The sequence below is a fragment of the Glossina fuscipes genome, unplaced genomic scaffold (genome assembly GCF_014805625.2).
Source record: "Glossina fuscipes isolate IAEA_lab_2018 unplaced genomic scaffold, Yale_Gfus_2 61514, whole genome shotgun sequence".
Taxonomy (NCBI): Eukaryota; Metazoa; Arthropoda; class Insecta; order Diptera; family Glossinidae; genus Glossina; species Glossina fuscipes.
Genome location: NW_024003726.1, coordinates 848,034 through 866,644, shown reverse-complemented (window position 1 = coordinate 866,644; position 18,611 = coordinate 848,034). Strand labels below are relative to the sequence as shown.

At 34.1% G+C, this 18,611-nt stretch overlaps 1 protein-coding gene across 12 annotated transcripts in view; it reads right to left on the bottom strand.

Annotated features, from left to right (window-relative positions):
- LOC119643656 (plasma membrane calcium-transporting ATPase 1) overlaps positions 1-18,611 on the bottom strand; it is a 192,817-nt gene that overhangs the window by 117,275 nt on the left and 56,931 nt on the right. For 11 of the 12 annotated variants that reach the window (XM_038043044.1, XM_038043047.1, XM_038043043.1 and 8 more), the window contains 10 exons: positions 12,947-12,982; positions 11,692-12,311; positions 11,341-11,582; positions 11,051-11,289; positions 2,413-2,618; positions 2,260-2,347; positions 1,886-2,199; positions 1,624-1,822; positions 1,349-1,560; positions 1,131-1,282 (listed from right to left, as the gene is read on the bottom strand). In XM_038043044.1, the coding sequence (XP_037898972.1) occupies positions 1,131-1,282; positions 1,349-1,560; positions 1,624-1,822; positions 1,886-2,199; positions 2,260-2,347; positions 2,413-2,618; positions 11,051-11,289; positions 11,341-11,582; positions 11,692-12,311; positions 12,947-12,982 (2,308 nt within the window). The remainder of the gene's footprint in view (positions 1-1,130; positions 1,283-1,348; positions 1,561-1,623; positions 1,823-1,885; positions 2,200-2,259; positions 2,348-2,412; positions 2,619-11,050; positions 11,290-11,340; positions 11,583-11,691; positions 12,312-12,946; positions 12,983-18,611) is intronic. The other variant, XM_038043045.1, reaches the window with a different exon arrangement.

Below are 18,611 nucleotides of genomic sequence, written 5' to 3'. Positions count from 1 at the left end.
TCAGTGCAGCCATCTACCGAAAAAATAATGGATTTCTTTTTCCCCAAACTAATATTATAATACTCATACAAAACCTTTGTCTTGAAAGCAATTTAACAAAAACAATTTTTTTGTTTTGTCATTTACTTCCTTCTCTTTTCTGTACCGTTCGAATTTACCATATCTGATTTTACTTCTTTTTTCAACTAAATCTCTATCTCTTCTCCCTTTTAGTCTACAGCTCTTCTTCCTACATTTTTTCGTTTATCGCAGGCTTGCATATAGGCTTAAGAACTATTCTTCCTGCCTGTCACTCTTCGTGGTCGAATTAAACAACCCAACATTGTACAACAGTGGTCGGTTGTGTTTGTAACAAATGTTACAACACAAAAATCAAAAGTTTTAAAATTGATAAATTATATTTATTTGTCAGGCCTGGGAAGGTAGTTCAATTTGTAGAACACAATGTAAACGAGCACAAACGAAACCGCGGCTTCAACCCTTTATCCCGGGCCTAAAAAAGCTTTACTTAAAGTTACGTCGCCGTTATCAATTTGGAATTGTTATTCAACCATGGTGATAGTCATTTAAATTTTCGTTTTGCTACTGAGATGTTATTTTTGTTGTCTACAATCCAAATTGGTTACACCTTTTATGCTGCTATAGTTTATAATAGAATCATTTTTGTTGTCATACAAACGATGAAACGGTGTTATCGCTAATCAAATCTACCCCAACTCAAAAAAAAATTTTTTGGAAAAAATGAAGTGAGAAAAGTGGAAATAATACAAAATCAATGTCTCACAAATATTAATATTTTATATAACCATAACACTTTTATCGGTGCCTTTCTTTAAAAGAAAACCCCAATGAAATTTTTTTCTAGTTCCACTAATATATCTGGAAAAAAATTTCACGGTTGATGTTTTTGTTTTCAATTTCTTTTTTATTTATTTATGTGTGATCCACATTTCTATTCCTTTGACATGAACTCTCGCATGCAAGCGATAAAAAACTATTCTTCGATTGCCAATGATCAAAACGAGAATGACACTAAATGAGCGAAAATGAAATTGAAAACAAAAATATCAATAGTGAAATGTTGATTCAGTTGCTCGGATCTAAATTTACTAACAAATTTTTTTACTTACGACAAAATTTTCGGCAATTTTCTTGTCGGCACTGATGTCACCACTTGCCCCCATACTAATGTACCAATTCCGAAAAAAACACACCAAAGCCACTGATCGATTGACAGTGCTTTTGTTGAAAATGCCATTTTTCCATATTGAATAATGATAACCTTAAATTATCAAAATAGAAATGTAATGGGACATGCTATGGATACACATACAGCACGTAAACTTACTTGAGAGATCATTGTAAATATCCAGATTGTATAAAAGATTGGATTTGTAAAAAGGCCTTCTACCACATTACGTTGGCCATGTATTTTACGTGCATTAATTTCATTAAACAAAGTCATCATGACAAAAGTGTTAAAAATTATTGTAAAATGTTCGGTTGGACCAGCTCCTAGTTCCTGGCCACGTCCAGATTCAATATCCAACAGCCAGTCACCTAAGGTTGAAAAGAACACGCTTGTAAAATCCCGTGAAACCAATTTTCCGTATAGATAATTACCGATAAATAAAAGACCGAATATAATAATCAGTTGATAAAATGCCTGACCTAGAATATTTTTCATCATTGTGCGTGATATTAAGGGTTTGGTACGACCATAGGGTTTACGTAGTAGAAGATCAGGGGTTGGAAGCTCAGTAGCTAACGCCAGAGAAGCGAGTGTATCCATGATGAGATTCACCCAAAGCATTTGAACAGCCTTTTTGATAAATTATGGAAACAATTAGCTTATCTTAATAAAGTTTTAGGAAATGGCACCTACTTTCAACGGAGAATCTTGGACGGCGCATGCGCCTATGAATGCTACTATTACGGCGACTACATTAACAGTCAACTGAAATTGCAGAAATTTGGCAATGGAATCATAAACATTTCGCCCCCATAAGACTGCTTTCACGATACTACTAAAATTATCGTCAGTTAATATAATGTCAGAAGCTTCTTTTGCAACATCGGTTCCTGCAATGCCCATTGCGAAGCCAACGTCGGCTTTTTTTAAAGCCGGTCCATCGTTTGTTCCGTCCCCTGTTACAGCCACAACTTCGCGGTTTTCGCTAACTGTACTATCAATAATTCCTGTGGAGAAAAATACCCGAGAAGTATGATATAAGCCTTTTCATAATTCTCTACTGTTACCTTTGACCAAGTTATATTTGTCCGTTGGCGATGATCTAGCTAGCACGCGCAATTTTGGCCATACCTTATCAATCAAGTGCTGTTGGATCTATAAAATACAGGATAATTTGTTATATTAATAGTTGCAATCTGCATGTTTTTGGGTATGCTTACATCGCCGTTGCTATCGCGTATTCGCCTGTTGAACTCTTTACCCTCTAATATAAGGAAATCTTCATTAGGTTTCAATATACCACATTTGCTAGCAATTGAACGCGCTGTGTTGATATTGTCACCCGTCACCATACGAACTGTAATGCCCGCACGCTGACATTTGCGAATAGCATCAGGTACCTCGGGGCGCACGGGATCTTCAATGCCTGTCATGTAGATAGTTGTTAAATAATTTGTAATTTATTATCAAAGAGAATACATAACCATAGCTCTTGATTTAACTTTGAAAAAATCATAAGTGATAAATCTATTCTGATCTGTTTATTGGTACTAACATAAGCCTTTCTCTGTTTTTACGTCCAGCATACAACATTAGCAGTATATTGATTTTGTCAAAGCTTTTGGAGCGTTTAGACAGAAGTATAACATGCTCTGTCAATTGTGTATACTTTAAATAAGCTACAAATTCTGAATCAATGGATATGTGCAGTAATCATTCTCCCAGTTGCAAGAATTAAAAAATTGGCTTTAAATTCTGCAGAAACATGAGGGGTTTATGCCGACAGGTTGGTATTGAAAATAGGCGAAGGGCACTCCCGCAATAGTTACTGGTAATAAAACGTTCGACTGCGATCGATTGGAATTTTCTTACTTGCTCTTGTTGTCTGAATGCATTAAGAACTTGAACATTTGTTTTGCGTTGCATTAGAAGGATACATATTAGACAGCAGTTTCCCCTCATTTAAAGGGAAAAATCGCTATAAATTTTTCAGAGTCATGTGCCTTTTTTCATGACTTAATAAAGGTTTTCAACCTTTTAGTAAACTTGGGGAAAAATACATTCTCCAAAAAAAAGTTTTTCTTTAAAGTACAAACACTCCTAAAAGAGTGTCCGTGTCAAATGAATGTCTTTTGTGAAAGTTACAGTCCAATGTGTCACGTGTTGATTTCTAAATTGCCTAGCATACTCGTTTAGATAATGCTAATTTTTAAAACATTTCTAAAAAAAATATGTTAGTATAGATTCATTGAATAGAATGAGACTAAGGGCGACTTGAAAGGATTCAATGTCTCTGTCAAAAAACGTCAAGTTCGAGATGAAATTTGTGTAGTTAATTACGAATTTGGCTATACATTTATAAGTCCTCTTGTCGTTTTCTTTGCCATTGCGCAACACGTGAAGTGTAATGCGTGTGACTCTGTCCTTAACAGATGACACTGAAAAAAAATATTTGAACAGATAGCATAGTAACGGTAAGAATTAACAGAGAATTTATAGTATTATGAAAACTGCACATTCGGAATAATAGGCGCCTATGAGAACCACATGTTTTCCTATAAAATAAAATTTCTTAGAATATTGCAAGCATAAAACTGCAACAAATTCCATTCTGTTCATTCAAGTTGTTTAAAAAAACCTTTAAAGAGAGGTAGGAAAGGGATTTTTGATAAATTTATTTAAACTGCATGGTTTCAGAATTGGTTGCATTTTTTTGACTTAAGATAAAGTTATAAGCATAAAATATACTTTAATCCCACAAAAAACACAAACAGTCTACATCACTGAAAGTTTCGAAAAAAAATATATTTTTAGTTAACTGTAGTTGGATTTTATGCTTGTGCGTACATTTAAAAAGTAATTCATTAATTAAAGTGAATTTCTTTATATCCTTTCTCTAAAATGCCACAAAACATACAACGACATAAAGCAATTTCTAAAGACATTCGAAACTTGATTATGAAGGTAAAAGTCAAGAAAAATAGCAATAGCAATTTTAATTAGTTGTGCTATTGTTTATTGATTCCAAAGAAAATAAGCACCGATCAGGCTAACCAAATAGTCTTATCTAATGTGAAAAACGAAATATTGTCAGATCTGTAACAAATAAAGTCAAAACCGTTGATAGATCCAACGATTTTCATAGCCACATTCCAAAAAAAAAAACATCATGTATAAGCGAAGTTAATATGATAAAACGCCTTGAGTTGCAAAACTCCAATTTTGCAAAAGTTTTTAGAAAACCGTAATTTTTAGTAACTAGTTTAAGTTTACTATATTCGTATACAATGGTAAGCAAAAAGCAAGAGCGAATATAGCGATGGAAATCCATCTGAAGCATGATGGAGGATTGGCCATGGTGTGTGGATACATTTCTACGAATGACTATGAAAATTGTTGGATCTTACAACGCGGAAATATGTAATGACCGCGTATATTGATGTAAAGGGGCTGGGATCTCTCGATTTGTTTTTGCCATTCTCTTCACCAAAGGGCAATGGTCAGTTCAGCGGCACTAGATGAAAACTGCTATTTCATTTTTTATTGTATTCTTTTATCTGTTTGTAATTCTTATTTTAATGTAGATATTTATCAATTTGTATCTGTTACTAACAATGGAAAGAATTCTACAAAGGAAGTTTGCTTTTGGCCTTAATAAAATGCAAAGAGAAGAGAAACAGAGAGTCCGAGGTCAGTTTCTAGATAATAGGGGCAGGTTTACTGTTACACGATTTATAGGATTGAGTACATTTTGCGTATAGCTTCAATGCTGTGCAAATATTCATTACTCGGACTCGATTTGATTCTTTCGTTGGTTTGGTGAAGTATGCTATACATAATAGCAAACTAGTTAAAATTCACATTAACACTATTTAAATACCATAAGATTGCTTAAACTAAGAAAATTTAAAATACATTAAAATTACTTTAAAATTTGTATGAATGATATATTAATATTTACTTTAGAGGTTACTTTAAATGTGTATTAAAACCTACTACTTACCAGCTAATGTTCAAAAACTGTCTTATGTGAATCCTATTTTTAAAAATTACGATTAAAGGTTGCCTCAAACTACTCGAAATTGACTTTAAAATTTACATTAAAAATAGGATTAAAGGCTCATCTAAGAATAGATGTAAAAGGTGTAGAAGTAAAAGAAATTTTTTATTTTCTTTCATGTTGATATATCAATTCTAAATAATGTGTTGTTAGAGAGAAAGTGCAATGGGTTTATTATGGCAAAGTAGGATGCGTTGTGAAAATGAGAAATAGGTGTATAATAGGAGACTCGATATTGATTTAACGCACAGACAGACACGGAAACGGACTAACGAACATGTTACAAAAAATGAACAGAAAATAGACGATGACTTACATGAAAAACAAAATAGATTACAAATCCACGAACGAATATGAAAACACAACAACCCAATAACATATTATTTAATCAAACCTAATTTTTGTGTACTTTTTCGCCGATGGCTACTGAGTTAGTTTGGGGCAAACAAAAATTTCATATAAGCTCTACCTAGCACCAGAACAAATTTTTGTCATTATATCCGTTGTAAGACATAAGTAATGAGCAAAAATCTTTACTTTGTGTTTGAAAATGCAGGTGTTTAAGTTTACGTAGTACTGTAGGCTTGTCCTTCGACCGGTTTAAATCATTTTTAAAAGCAATCAATTTCCACAGATAACTACCGTTTTGTGACCAGGAAAATGTCTACCATAGACACTGTGGAGAGGGACAGAGGAAAAGCTTAAATCGATTCAGAATTCAATGCTGATAATGAATTCATGCATTTTATGATATCGTAGGATCACATAGAATGTAGACGGAAATTCTTATCTTTATCTCTACTCTAATTTATGAGTAATAGCCAAAAAATCCATGTGTTTGTAATCCATTTTACATAATAGACGTGTTGGACCGATTTGGCCCATTTTCAATACCCACCATTCTGTGTGAACTTCCAATGTTGCTGCCAAATTTAAAGCCGATATTCCTCATTCTTTGGCAGCCCATATGACAATGGTGATATACCATGAAAAGGAATGTATTAAGCCTAAGCAAAAAATTTTTACATTTTTAAAGGTGTTTTACTTGTTTGCGTAATCTAAACAAGAAATCATATTTCTCAGCTCATTTTTTATTTCAATAAACTGAGCATTTCTTTTTAGAACCTACGCTTTCAATACTTTGTGTCTTTCAATAAAACCCATGTAATTATGAATTGGTCAACTGCTGGTCCTTGAATATACATAACGCGATTAAATGCGCGCCAAAATTAATTTGACTGAAAATGAACACGAAGAAATTGATTGATTTCGGAAACGAGTGCTGTACGAAAAAGATTCTTGAAGGTCGCTTGTTTATCATTAAATAGTTATGTACAGAACGTCAGTATGCAGACAAAGACTGTACGAGCGTTCATAAAGCTGACAGCCGACACTTTTAGAAGGGTTATCTTGGTAGCGCGGAAATAATATCTGCTGTACGATGTACTATCTACTTTGCGTTTTGATAAGGGGATGATTTTGCTGTATTGGATTGCAATGGTTTGCCCTCTCATATTTTCACAATTAGACTAGGTTGCCAAAATTAACGAACAAATCCCATATAAAATCGACGAGGATGTGACTAATATTTGAAGATTGCAAGGAGTAGCCAATTATTCATAGTGTGCTTTTATTATCGTTATTGTTATTATAATTATTATTTGTTATACAGCTTAACCATAAGAATTAAGTAGGCAGGGATCATGGAGACTATTAGGCTGGGAAGCAATCGAGGAGTATCCTCCCCTCTAATTTGGAACATAATTAAAAACGACATTTTTATAAAATTCCACATGAGTAGTCTAATAAGTAAGAATCGCCACTACTAAAACAATGTCCACGGGTTCAAATCTCAAGTGCGGTAGTGTTTACTTTCGTTGTAACTACAGTGAGTACTCAATAGGTAAAGGCACACTCGTCGATTGAGCAGACCGACCTGCGAAGAATCTAACAATAAAATAGTAGAGAACTTCTGCAATTAGCAAGATAACCAACCCAATTAAGGTCTATATACCCCACTCGTTCACACTATGTACATGTAAGTAATTATGTTAGCTTTTTGCAGCTAAAAAGTAGGTATTTGCATTAATTGTTATAATATGAAAGAAAAGTATTTCCAAATAAGATAACATTATTGAAAAAAATTTAAATATTAAAATTAATTAATCAGGAAAATAATTAATTTTTAATAACATAAACTTTTTTTATATAGCGTGAGAGTTCTCCATGTTTTGCAAACACTGATATAAGAAGAAAACAAAAGACTGGCACCTGTAGGGATATCAACGGAAAAAAAGAAACGACATTCAATTTTTGAAAACAACATCCATGAACTTTAAAAACAACACGTTAATTGTAAGCAAAAAGAAAAACCAAGGTATTCTACGCAAATTCGGAGTTGATCTCCTGTATTAACGAATTTAAATAAATAAGACAAATAGGAAATAAAAGGAACGGCAGTGCGAAGTGCATAATTTTGAATTGATGACCCGCATTAGTACATCGAAATAAATAAATTAACTTCAATAATACTGGTGGCTGTTTACACGTCAAACAAGATTGGAGTTGCACAGTAGCCATTAAGAACGGCATGAATAGAATAAAGAACAAAGCGAAATTATTGATACATTATCTATCCTATATATACCATATACTGTCAGTTTTCTAATATAAATAATTATTATGATACAGTTAATATTTGAATATGTATAATAGATCGTATATTATTTTTTTTTAATTTAATTTTTATTTTTCATTACCACTTCACTAGCCCTAATTAGCCGCAGAAGTTTCTTGACAATTGGAATAAAACATTATTATAACTATTGCCAGGAACTGTCGTAGGCGCATTCGTTTCCCTCATTTATCATGCATATGTAAAAATGATGGTAATTTATGTGATCATAATAATAAATAATTATATATAATAGATAATTATAAATTATATATCCTGTAATAAATTTCAAAGCTATTTCTTTGCAACAGAACTCTTTGAAGAAATAAGAAGATTGCTTCTGAAAATACAAAAGCTGATTTGATTTTAAACTCCTCCTTCTGCTTTTCGATTGAATTGTCACAAAGTATCCGGCGATAGCGTGCTATTTTGATTTACAGGGTTTACCTTTTGCATGATTTCCTCAAATAATTTTATATACAACAAATTGATATATTGTTACGGAAATCCCAAATCCAGTTTATTCCAGTTAAGTAATTTTCCCAGATAACAAATTCCTTAAAGAGAGAAACAAATGCACATTCGAGGCGCGTCATGCACCTACCGGCCGATAAAAACGATTAACGGAAAAGCAGACAGGGATTAAAAATGAAGCCATGAATTTGGGTATAACAATATGCTTGTCAAAATGTATAAAAATAAAATATTTGTGGAAGGAAGGGTCAATAAAACAACAATATTTGAGTTGAGCAGTCGAGAGTATTGCCAAAATAAATTGTAAATAATCCTACTGTAAGGAAGCATTTCGCTACTGATAACAAGTCCGTCCGCACAAATGTCTATCTGTACACCCCAAGCAGTCAGTCTGGTTTGTCCCTTACATGTCTTTTTGATAATCAGTAAGAAAAAGAGAGAGAGAGAAAGGAAAAGTACCCAGCTAGGAAAGGTACACAAATGTATGAAACGTATACAAATGTATGAAACGTATACAAATTTATAAATTGTATACAAATTGTATAAAATCTTTAAATGCATACATAGTAGAACATAGTTAAACATAATTTTTTTTGCCTAAGGAAACATATTGTGAGCACAGACCGAACAGCCCTAAGACTGTAAGTCATAGCGAGACTAGCATTCACACACCTAACGGTTACCAAATCATACAATTCGGTACCTGGGTTAACGTTATACAGAATCGTACCGAGTAGCGGTAAAACCAATGTGAGGATAGGCATACAAGCAAACACTATCAATAAGGTCATACAAGTCGGTACTTAAGATAGTATTAGTAAATGCAACATGTTCGATCAGACCTAAGTTAGCACACGTAGGGATAGATATGTAAGAATAGCATTGTAACACATAGGCACGTCAAAGCAACTTTGTAACGGACTAGCGACGGTGATCGCGACTATAAAAGAGCGTGTAGCACCACGCTCAGCCTTTCAATTGTGTCATAGCAGCCAAAGGTAAGAGATCGCTCCTTTACGAGTTGACTTGGACTGTTAGGGTTTCTGGGAGTCTACGGATAGTGGACGGTTGGTTGCTATGACACTCGCGGCGCACTCTCTCTTTTACAGAAACTCGCGATTCGGGAATATGGAAAAAAGAAAGTACAATAATAATCAGGAACGAATAAGAAGTAGTAAAACGCTAAAGAAGAATCGGGTCACCACGTTGGTTTTTTTCTCCTACGCTTTTTAAAATCGCTGATCATTGTAATCTTCTAATAAATAAATAAATAGAAACATAAAAACCAAACCGAAGGTCCAAGTTATTTTTATACTATAAATTTTCTTGGAAAGAGTCCTGGATTGGCTGAGTATACTCTGCCCAAAAAGACTCGTTACACTACATTTAAGGAATATAATATAACAAAAGAATTTTGAAGTGTATTTCTCTGAAACAGAATATCCATGATCCAATGATGCGGACTGTATCTTGGAGAAGTGAATTTCATAGCAATATATGTTCATATGTACATATATATATCATCATACAATCACTATTGCCTTCACACACTTCTGTTTTATTTCTGTCAACGTCGCTTCAAAAGTTTGTGGTTTTGTTTCAATTATTCTTCACAAATATAAGTGTGTATACGTACGTATGCATATAGAATTAATATTGGCTTTTTTATTCCTATGTGGATGTTTCTTATGTGGCTTTGATAAAAATGTCCAGAATTTTTTGTTTTGTTAATTAAACTAAATTATTAACACCTCCTTAAAAAAAATCTACTAAATATTTATTTATTTCTTTACTTTTTCTTAAATTCTGGTATCCAAACTGCTCACTTCCTTTTTCAAAGACTAACTCAAAAACCTTTCTCGTGAAAAATTGCTTTTTTTCCTTTTGAAAAATCTTAGACAAACAAGTCTTTTAACCGTTTTTGTTTTTTTACAAAAATCTTCAGTTAGCTCAGTCCAAAAATTTCTTGTTTCTCCCGGTACCCACTTGTTTTGCTACACTTTGTTTGTGGTGTGGCCATATGCAAAATCAGACACCGGGTGTTTGGCTAACATTTTATAAAGTCAAACACAGTTTGGTCTGCCGAGCCAAAGAAGGCCAGGTTTGCAAGAATCTTTAATCTGGAGGGCTAGGAGCTTGGGCGAATATAACAAACTTTCAGATCGTGATACTGATTGTCCATGTATAACCATACAACACCACAATACAGAACAGAAATTTTTTACAAGAACGAACATTCATTTATTTCTTTAATTTGCGCGTTCGACATATTTTGCGTTATTTGGCATCTTTTAGTACCTGAATATAACTTCCTTCCCACTATTATACTATAAAAACAAGACAAGTCCCAGAGAGCAAATATCAATGGAAAAAAAGTGTAGTATGCACTAAAATAATATCAAATGTAGCAACTAAGATCGTTAGCAAGCTAATTGATTGCGCAAAATTGTAGATGAAGATAACAGCAATTAACAAAAGTTTTGAATTACTGTAACGTAAAATAGCTCAAGTTAATTAGGTATGGTTTGTCAAAGGAAATTCTCTCTCATTTTAAATGGAGAAAGTTATATTGCGGTAAAAATTCCTTGTTGATGGCTTCTTAAGCAAGCAACTGATATTTACTTTTTTTTCAATTTGCATTTGGACATACCTACTACACACAAGCAAGTTAAATTGCTCATAATATTTTCCTCGTCGTCAAAATTGGGATCATTCTCAATGTGAACTTCATTTACTGCAGCTTTTGACGGAACAAAATCCCGATATGCAATACAAATTGTACGCAAGCCATCGCAAGCCATAGGTTCAATAACTTCACGAATGAGACGCTCCTGCATATCACGTGTAAACTTTTCTAAGACACCATCATGACCGTAAATAAATGCACACCTATGGCAAAAGAGATTGGAAGGTGAAAACGCAATATTCAGTTCAACTTACTTTTTCAAAATAATTTCCGAAGCACCCTTACTATAAAGTCTGAAACCTCCATTCGGTCTAGGTATAACAGTTCCCATACTTTTTCTAACAGAATTAAAGGTATAAACACGAGTAAACTTATCCTCAGTTATCTCGTCCCTTATCGACTGATATTTGACACCCAAACCCTGAACGAAGCCAAGTAAAGCACATTCGGTTTTGTTACCAACCTGGGTCGGTAAATCACCGGGGTTTTGACCAGGCTACAATGCGAAAAAAGTATATTATTTTATTTGTTTATGAAAAAAATAACGTTATTACCTTCCTGAGTTAGTTTGATATGAAATGTATGATATTGTAAAAAAGGCTTACCAGAATATTTGATGTGTATGCTGAATTCACACTTATGCCCTGGGCTATAAGTGTGCCCACATGGCTCGGTATATCATTTAAAGTTGGCAGGACTTTACAGAGTTTTTCACAAATGTACGATTGCACGACAGTCATACGATTTGTAGTAAGAGTTCCAGTCTTATCGGAGCAAATGGCAGTGGCATTTCCCATTGTCTCACACGCGTCCAAGTGGCGTACCAAATTATTATCTTTCATCATCTTTTTAACTGAATAAGCCAAAGAAAGAGTAACAGCCAAGGGAAGACCTTCCGGCACCGCAACTACCAAGACCGTTACACCTATAATTAGATGCTTCACCAAGTTATTGGCGTACGTATTCTTCCAAGGTTTTTCTTCGATAACAAAAGTTTTTATGCAAAATTGAATAACTAATATAATAACTGTTAACACAGCTATTGTTGAACCGGCATAGCCAATTTGTATTGCGAGCTTTGTGAGCTTTGCTTGTAATACAGACTTTTCTTTTTTGTGGCTTGTTTCGGCAGCTACACCTATTGATTGTTGCACATGGTTACCATCCGAATCCGACTTAAGAATATCCGATGTCTGCATCTTGCAAGGTTCTCTGTCATCGTCTCCTGCATTGGAATTTACAAGCATAAAAGGAAGATACGTTAGGGAAAAGCGATTACGGCTACTTTAGTTATTGTTCTGAAACCATTTTCCCTTATTCTCATAGTCATTCCATGTGGTTATTTTTCTTCAAATGCTTTAACTGCTTAGGAAACCTGTTTTTCCCTCTGACACGTCTAATATCGAAGCAAGAGATTTGCTACCTGTGTAATTTCTCTGAGAACAATCGGACAATATTATCCCAAAAAGTAAAATATTTCTGCGGGTAGATTTTGAATTGATTTAACTATATCGATCCGCCAACATGTTGTTAAAACACACAAAATATTCTCAATTGATGAAGGTAACAAAAAGACGTTCTCCATACAATGGCCTCAAAGAAATTTAAAAAATTTTAAGACATTTTTATTCAATTAGTTGTTGCATAACTTCCGCATTCATAAGAAAATATGAAGTTTGTATTTCCTGTTTTTCTAGCAGTACAGTAATAGAGAAACTACCAACCACACGTGTTAACAAGGAAAAGAACATCCTCTCAATCTATGCTACACAGCATTTTTTAACTACTGATATATATCTAGAAATCATACGCCTCATATACATGTGTAAAATTATATTACGTCATTAATTATATAATCACCTGTTAAACTTTTGGTCTTTTTCGCCTTTTTAGCTTCTACACACATTCATTGATTGATAAGTGGAGTTTTGTATTTGTTTTGATTAATTGGTGATGTTGTAGGTGATGATACAGTTTTTAGGTAATTTTAAGTATTTTGTTGGTACACGTAGTTGTAGTTGTATGTTAGAATATGTAATGTAATTGGCAGGTGGCCGTCGATTATATTATGTACATGCAACACGTACCATAACAAAAAAGACGTAATATGAAAACAAAAAAAAAAAAGAAAAGGGAAATTTATAAATGCCGGGCTTAAAAAAAAATGCATATTGCACATACAATATTTAGTATATTTTATTCTATACATTTTTTAATTAATGGTCAATTAAAAAAAATTTAAAAAGAGAGAGAGGAGAAAGTGTGAAAAACACCATATTATAAGTATTAATCTCTAGTTGCAATATTTGTCTAAAAAGAAAAAACATATATTTTATTTTATTACGTCGTTCTTCTTATTTCCGCTAAACCTCTACAAGCGCTAAAAGTTAGAAGTTTACCACATCAGCACTTTTGTTTACTCTTTTTAGGTAAATTTTGTTATGTTCGTCTATCAACCTGTCCGCGCAACCGTTGTCTCTTTTCAGAACGTTCACAATGCAATAGACATAGCAAGTATTGCTGTGATCGATAGGCAAACACACAGCAGTTATTAACTTGAAACTTAATACAAATTTATGTCGGGGATATGGACATATTGACTGCAAAAAATCATCTTGTTTCGCTAAATAGCATACTCACCTTTAAAGCGTAAAGTAAAAAAGTTGCGGCGAATTCTGATGCTTGTCAAAACTAATTTTTTTGTAATATTCCAACATATTTCATTAAATTTGAGCATATTATTTAATTGATCGAGACGATTTTACATTGGTCTTTAACTTCTCCTTAAGAAATATTTGTGCCGGATTAAAGATCAATATCGTAATAGCTGTAAGTTATATTTTTTGCCTTTCGTGGGCGAGCCAACTAAGCTCTATCCGGGCTGCAACCTTTAATTGTTTTCATAAATATATTTTCAGTCCAATATAACCTTTCAACTATAAGTCATAGTTTCTTGCTTGTTGTGAGCAAGATTGTGAGAGAGTTACGCAAACTTGGCTCTAGCCAACAACTATGGAGCTCATGTAGTAAGTTTCATCTTCCTTTCCGATAAACAAACACAACAGTAGAGAACGTAGCTGTACATACTCACTTAGCACGTTGCAAAGGGAAGAATAAAACTAGTATATCGGTTTTTTTGGTGACGGATATCGTAATTTGGAACTCTTATATTTATTGTTTCGATTGGTAGATATGAAAGAATAATGCAACCCTTTTATCTGTTTGCCTATGTAACCGGAAATATTTGTTGAATTGCCAATGGCTTACTGAATTACAACAGTTCAAGCTAAACGTAAACACCTTATTGTACAATTACAATGTGACAATGTGAGTTACTAGCTATTATATACGCTGAATTAACAAAGTAAAGAAATCATCCAGCAGGCAAAACAAAGAGACAGACTTTTAACTTCCAAATTGTGATCATTTTATTTGGATGTCGCCAAGCAAAATTTTGATTCAACTATCCAAAGTAATCATAAATATTAACATCAAATGAAATTAGAGTATAAACTTTTAATTTCTTGCTTTTGGCCGTTTTATTTATCAGAAAGGAGAAGTAAAGAAATAAGTGTGATGTTGCACAAAATTTTCATTCGACTTTGCGGAGTAATCATAATTATTACACATTTTATTCGTGGTTTGCATACAACACACCGGTCTAAAATTTCCGCAACACATATATGCTGTGTTTAGCAGATATCCATATCAGTTTTAGGAAGCTACAATCTTCAAACATAAAAGAAAATCTTGAATATTATTCTTGATAATAAAAAAAGAGAACGTATGATAGCGCTGTAAATGCACCTCACCATAAGTTGATGGCTGCTGCGACAAAATTGTATCAATTAAAATTCTTATTGGTGTCACATGCCCAGTATTCTGTAAGTCTGACTAATCAGTTTGTAAATCCTAAAAGAATGATCCATTTGGATTTGCATTTTCTGGACTGTAATGAAATTGTAGAATACTCTATTCTGCTGCGTTTTTAGTAATTATAAGTTGCCTAAATTTATACGTAAAGGCAATAAGTAAAGCTTGTTTCGATGCTCTTAGAAAAGCCAAAATGCAAGACATTAAAAAGAAGGAAATAAAAATTTTAAAGGATAAATTTTTAATCAGGAGTCGTTTAAGAAATTAAATTTGTAATAAAATTTCTTCTCTGTGAGAAATAATTATTTAAAATATTAAATTTCAAAACTTAATTCAATAAAAAAACAATGCAAATAATTTCATAATAAATATCAAGACGCTCTTGGTCTTGTTATGCGATTTTTTTTTTTGAATATTGTTAATAGTAAAATATTAAAGAAAGAGAAAAAAATTACATTAAAATAAAAAGATAAGAAAACAACGCTACCTCCCATTACGGAATTTATCTCACTTCAAGTACATCATTACGCACTCCGACTCCACTGCAACTTTTCTTAATTTGGCTGTTTTTTATCTGTAGGTCTACAAAATTTAATCCTTGAAATATGGTATGGGCACTAGGTCAAACTCAACCTCTCTTGCAAATGGGGACATTAAAACCCCAAAGCTTTTGCCCACACCAGAGGTGAGTATTCTTTGTTTATTCAATCCAGAAATAATTCCTTACCAATGATTTCCTTAATTTATTGATTTTTTTCGTCTCTAACAATAAAACAAACTTGATCACCACTGGTGCGTTACGGCAATTTCTACTGCCGCCAACACTTCACTTAAAAATGCTTATACCGTTTATATTCCCGAATTTTTTGAAATCCATGGACTTGCTTTTATCCCTTCGGATTTCACTGAACACGAAATTTACTTCACCGCCCGTCCTAAAACTTTACTCCTATACGCACTCTTATCTCATTTCTACAAAGTTGCGGAAGTCATAAATTTGATCAGAACTCTAACTCTCGGGTGCCTTTGGACACAGTCTGCATGAGTTTTTCCGGGAATATTTTACCTTCCCATATCTGTTTGCAAGGCATTAATTTCCCAATGAATTTAGAGTGCCGTAAATGTTGGCATTTTGGTCACACGGATAGAGTATACCCGCGTCAAAAGTCGCTGTACCCTTCCTGTGGCCTGAGCCATGAGTGCACTTCGAATTGTCCTCAAGTTACAAAATATATCAATTGTAAGGGTGCATCTAATTTGAAAACCCGTCCTTCCAACAAAAAATTGCAAAGTGCAAAGGAGATGCAGCGGATCGTTTGAAGCTTCCAATTTACACCTCCTCTCGAAATTCTTACGCTTACCCAAACAGTAATCTTCCCTAAATTGTCTCCACTGACTAAATTGTCTCTCCGACTTCACAGTCAACAATCAAACGACCCAATACTGAGACAGCGGTCTCAGTTCTAATTCAAAAGACGATAAATCCTGAAATCATCATCGCTTTCCAATATAAAGTTTTTAAAACTCGAGACCGTGACAACTATCACAGACAATCTTTCGTCTGATCACGAAATGATTATTAATCGTATCAATTCCTCAAACCTATCTGAAGTCTCTAAATATTAGTTTGGGGAAAAAGAAATCCATTCTTTTTTCGGTAGATGGCTGCACTGATAGATTTCTCGTAAAGTATCGTTCAAACAATTTCATATTTATGCTCGTTGGAAAGGTGACATTTCACAGTAAAAAAACTTCTTTTGCTGTTTTTTGTTTGGTGCATTCAGTTGTGAGTTACAGCGTGTTAAAAATGGAAGTGAACAAAGAGAAAATTCGGTACATTTTACAGTTTTTCTTTGACAAACGCGAAAATGCAAACCAGGCGGCTAAAATTGTGAATGGTGTTTATGGTTCCGATACTGTAACAGCCAATTATGTGCAATTTTGGTTTCGTAGATTCCGTTCAGGAATTTTTGATGTTAAAGATGCATTTCGCACAGGTAGGCCGGTCGTCGAAAATGTCGATAAAATCGGAGATATGATCGAAGTTGATCGGCATGTTAGCAGTCGTAACATCGCCCAGGAGCTAAAAATCGACCATAAAACAGTTTTAAACCATTTACACAAAGCTGGATTCAAAAAGAAGCTCGATGTTTGGGTGCCACACCAATTAACAGAAAAAAACATGATGGATCGAATTTCCATCTGCGAAGCCTTGGCCAAACGGAATGAGATAGACCCATTTCTTAAACGAATGGTGACTGGAGATGAGAAATGGATCACATACGATAACCCTGTGCGAAAACGATCGTGGTCAAAGAGCGGTGAAGCACCTCAAACGGCCAGGAAGGTTTTGCTATGCATTTGGTGGGACTGGAAGGAGAATATTTATTATGAGTTGCTTCCATATGGCCAAACGCTAAATTCTGATCTCTACTATCAACAACTGGACCGTTTGAAGATAGCGATTGACCAGAAACGGCCAGAATTGGCCAACAGGAGAGGTGTCGTGTTCCACCAGGACAATGCTACGCCACACACATCTACATTGACTCGCCAGAAACTTCGGGAGCTTGGTTGGGAAGTTTTAATGCATCCGCCATACAGTTCGGACTTGGCACCAAGCGATTATCATCTTTTTCTTGCATTGCAAAATTTCTTTAATGATAAAAAATTGGAATCTAGGGAGGATTGCGAAAATCGACTACTAGAGGTTTTTGCAAATAGAGACCAGGACTTCTATGAGAGAGGCATTTTGTTGTTACCTTTAAAATGGCAACAAATCATACAACCTAAACGGTGCATATTTGACCCAAATCGGACAATCCGAAGCATGTTAAATAAAGTCCTGAAGTTCATATAAAAATAATGGATTTCTTTTTCCCCAAATTAATATATTCAACAATTACATACGTATTACTTCCACCACGCGTCTATCTCGCGATTTCCACAAGAACATTCTTAATCTACGACGCTCTTCTAGGCTTTTAAAAATCATATCTCCTCTTAGGCTGGAAAAACATAAAGGCTGGAAAAAATTTTGTGAAAATGTCGGTAGCAATCTGCTGTCCACACTATTTCCGCTCGTCTACAATCACTCCAGGTCAAATACGTGATCTTATTAAAAAAAGGAAAGACTCTACGGTTACTTGTTTTCTCATATATGGTTCTTCTATCCCATTTGTTATAACGTTCGATATTTTAGACTTTCTTCTTCGAAACTTTTTCCTGCAGCTCGCATTGACAAAATTGCCAAACAATGTTTTCAACTCATTAACATACTGAAATCCATTTTTGGTATTTCTTGGGGTTGCGATCCTTTTTGTATATTTAAACTTAGTCAGTGTAAGATTAGAATACGCTTGTTCCCTCTTATTGGACATTTCAAAAAGAATATCCTGAAATGGAAATGACAATCCCTTTGTCTGGCACTTGGTGGCATGAAACCTACGTACACACTAAGCTTCGAACAGATGGCCAATATTATGGCTCTACAAGAAAGTTTCGTTTCGAAATAATGTATATTGCTTCTCCGAAATTCCTTTTGGTGCTCCATATTTTCGCCCAGTCATTAAGATCTTACCAGTGAGAAAATCCAAAGTTGCTCCAGCAGAAGGACGTCACCGCTGCTCGAACTTGACCAATATCAAATGGA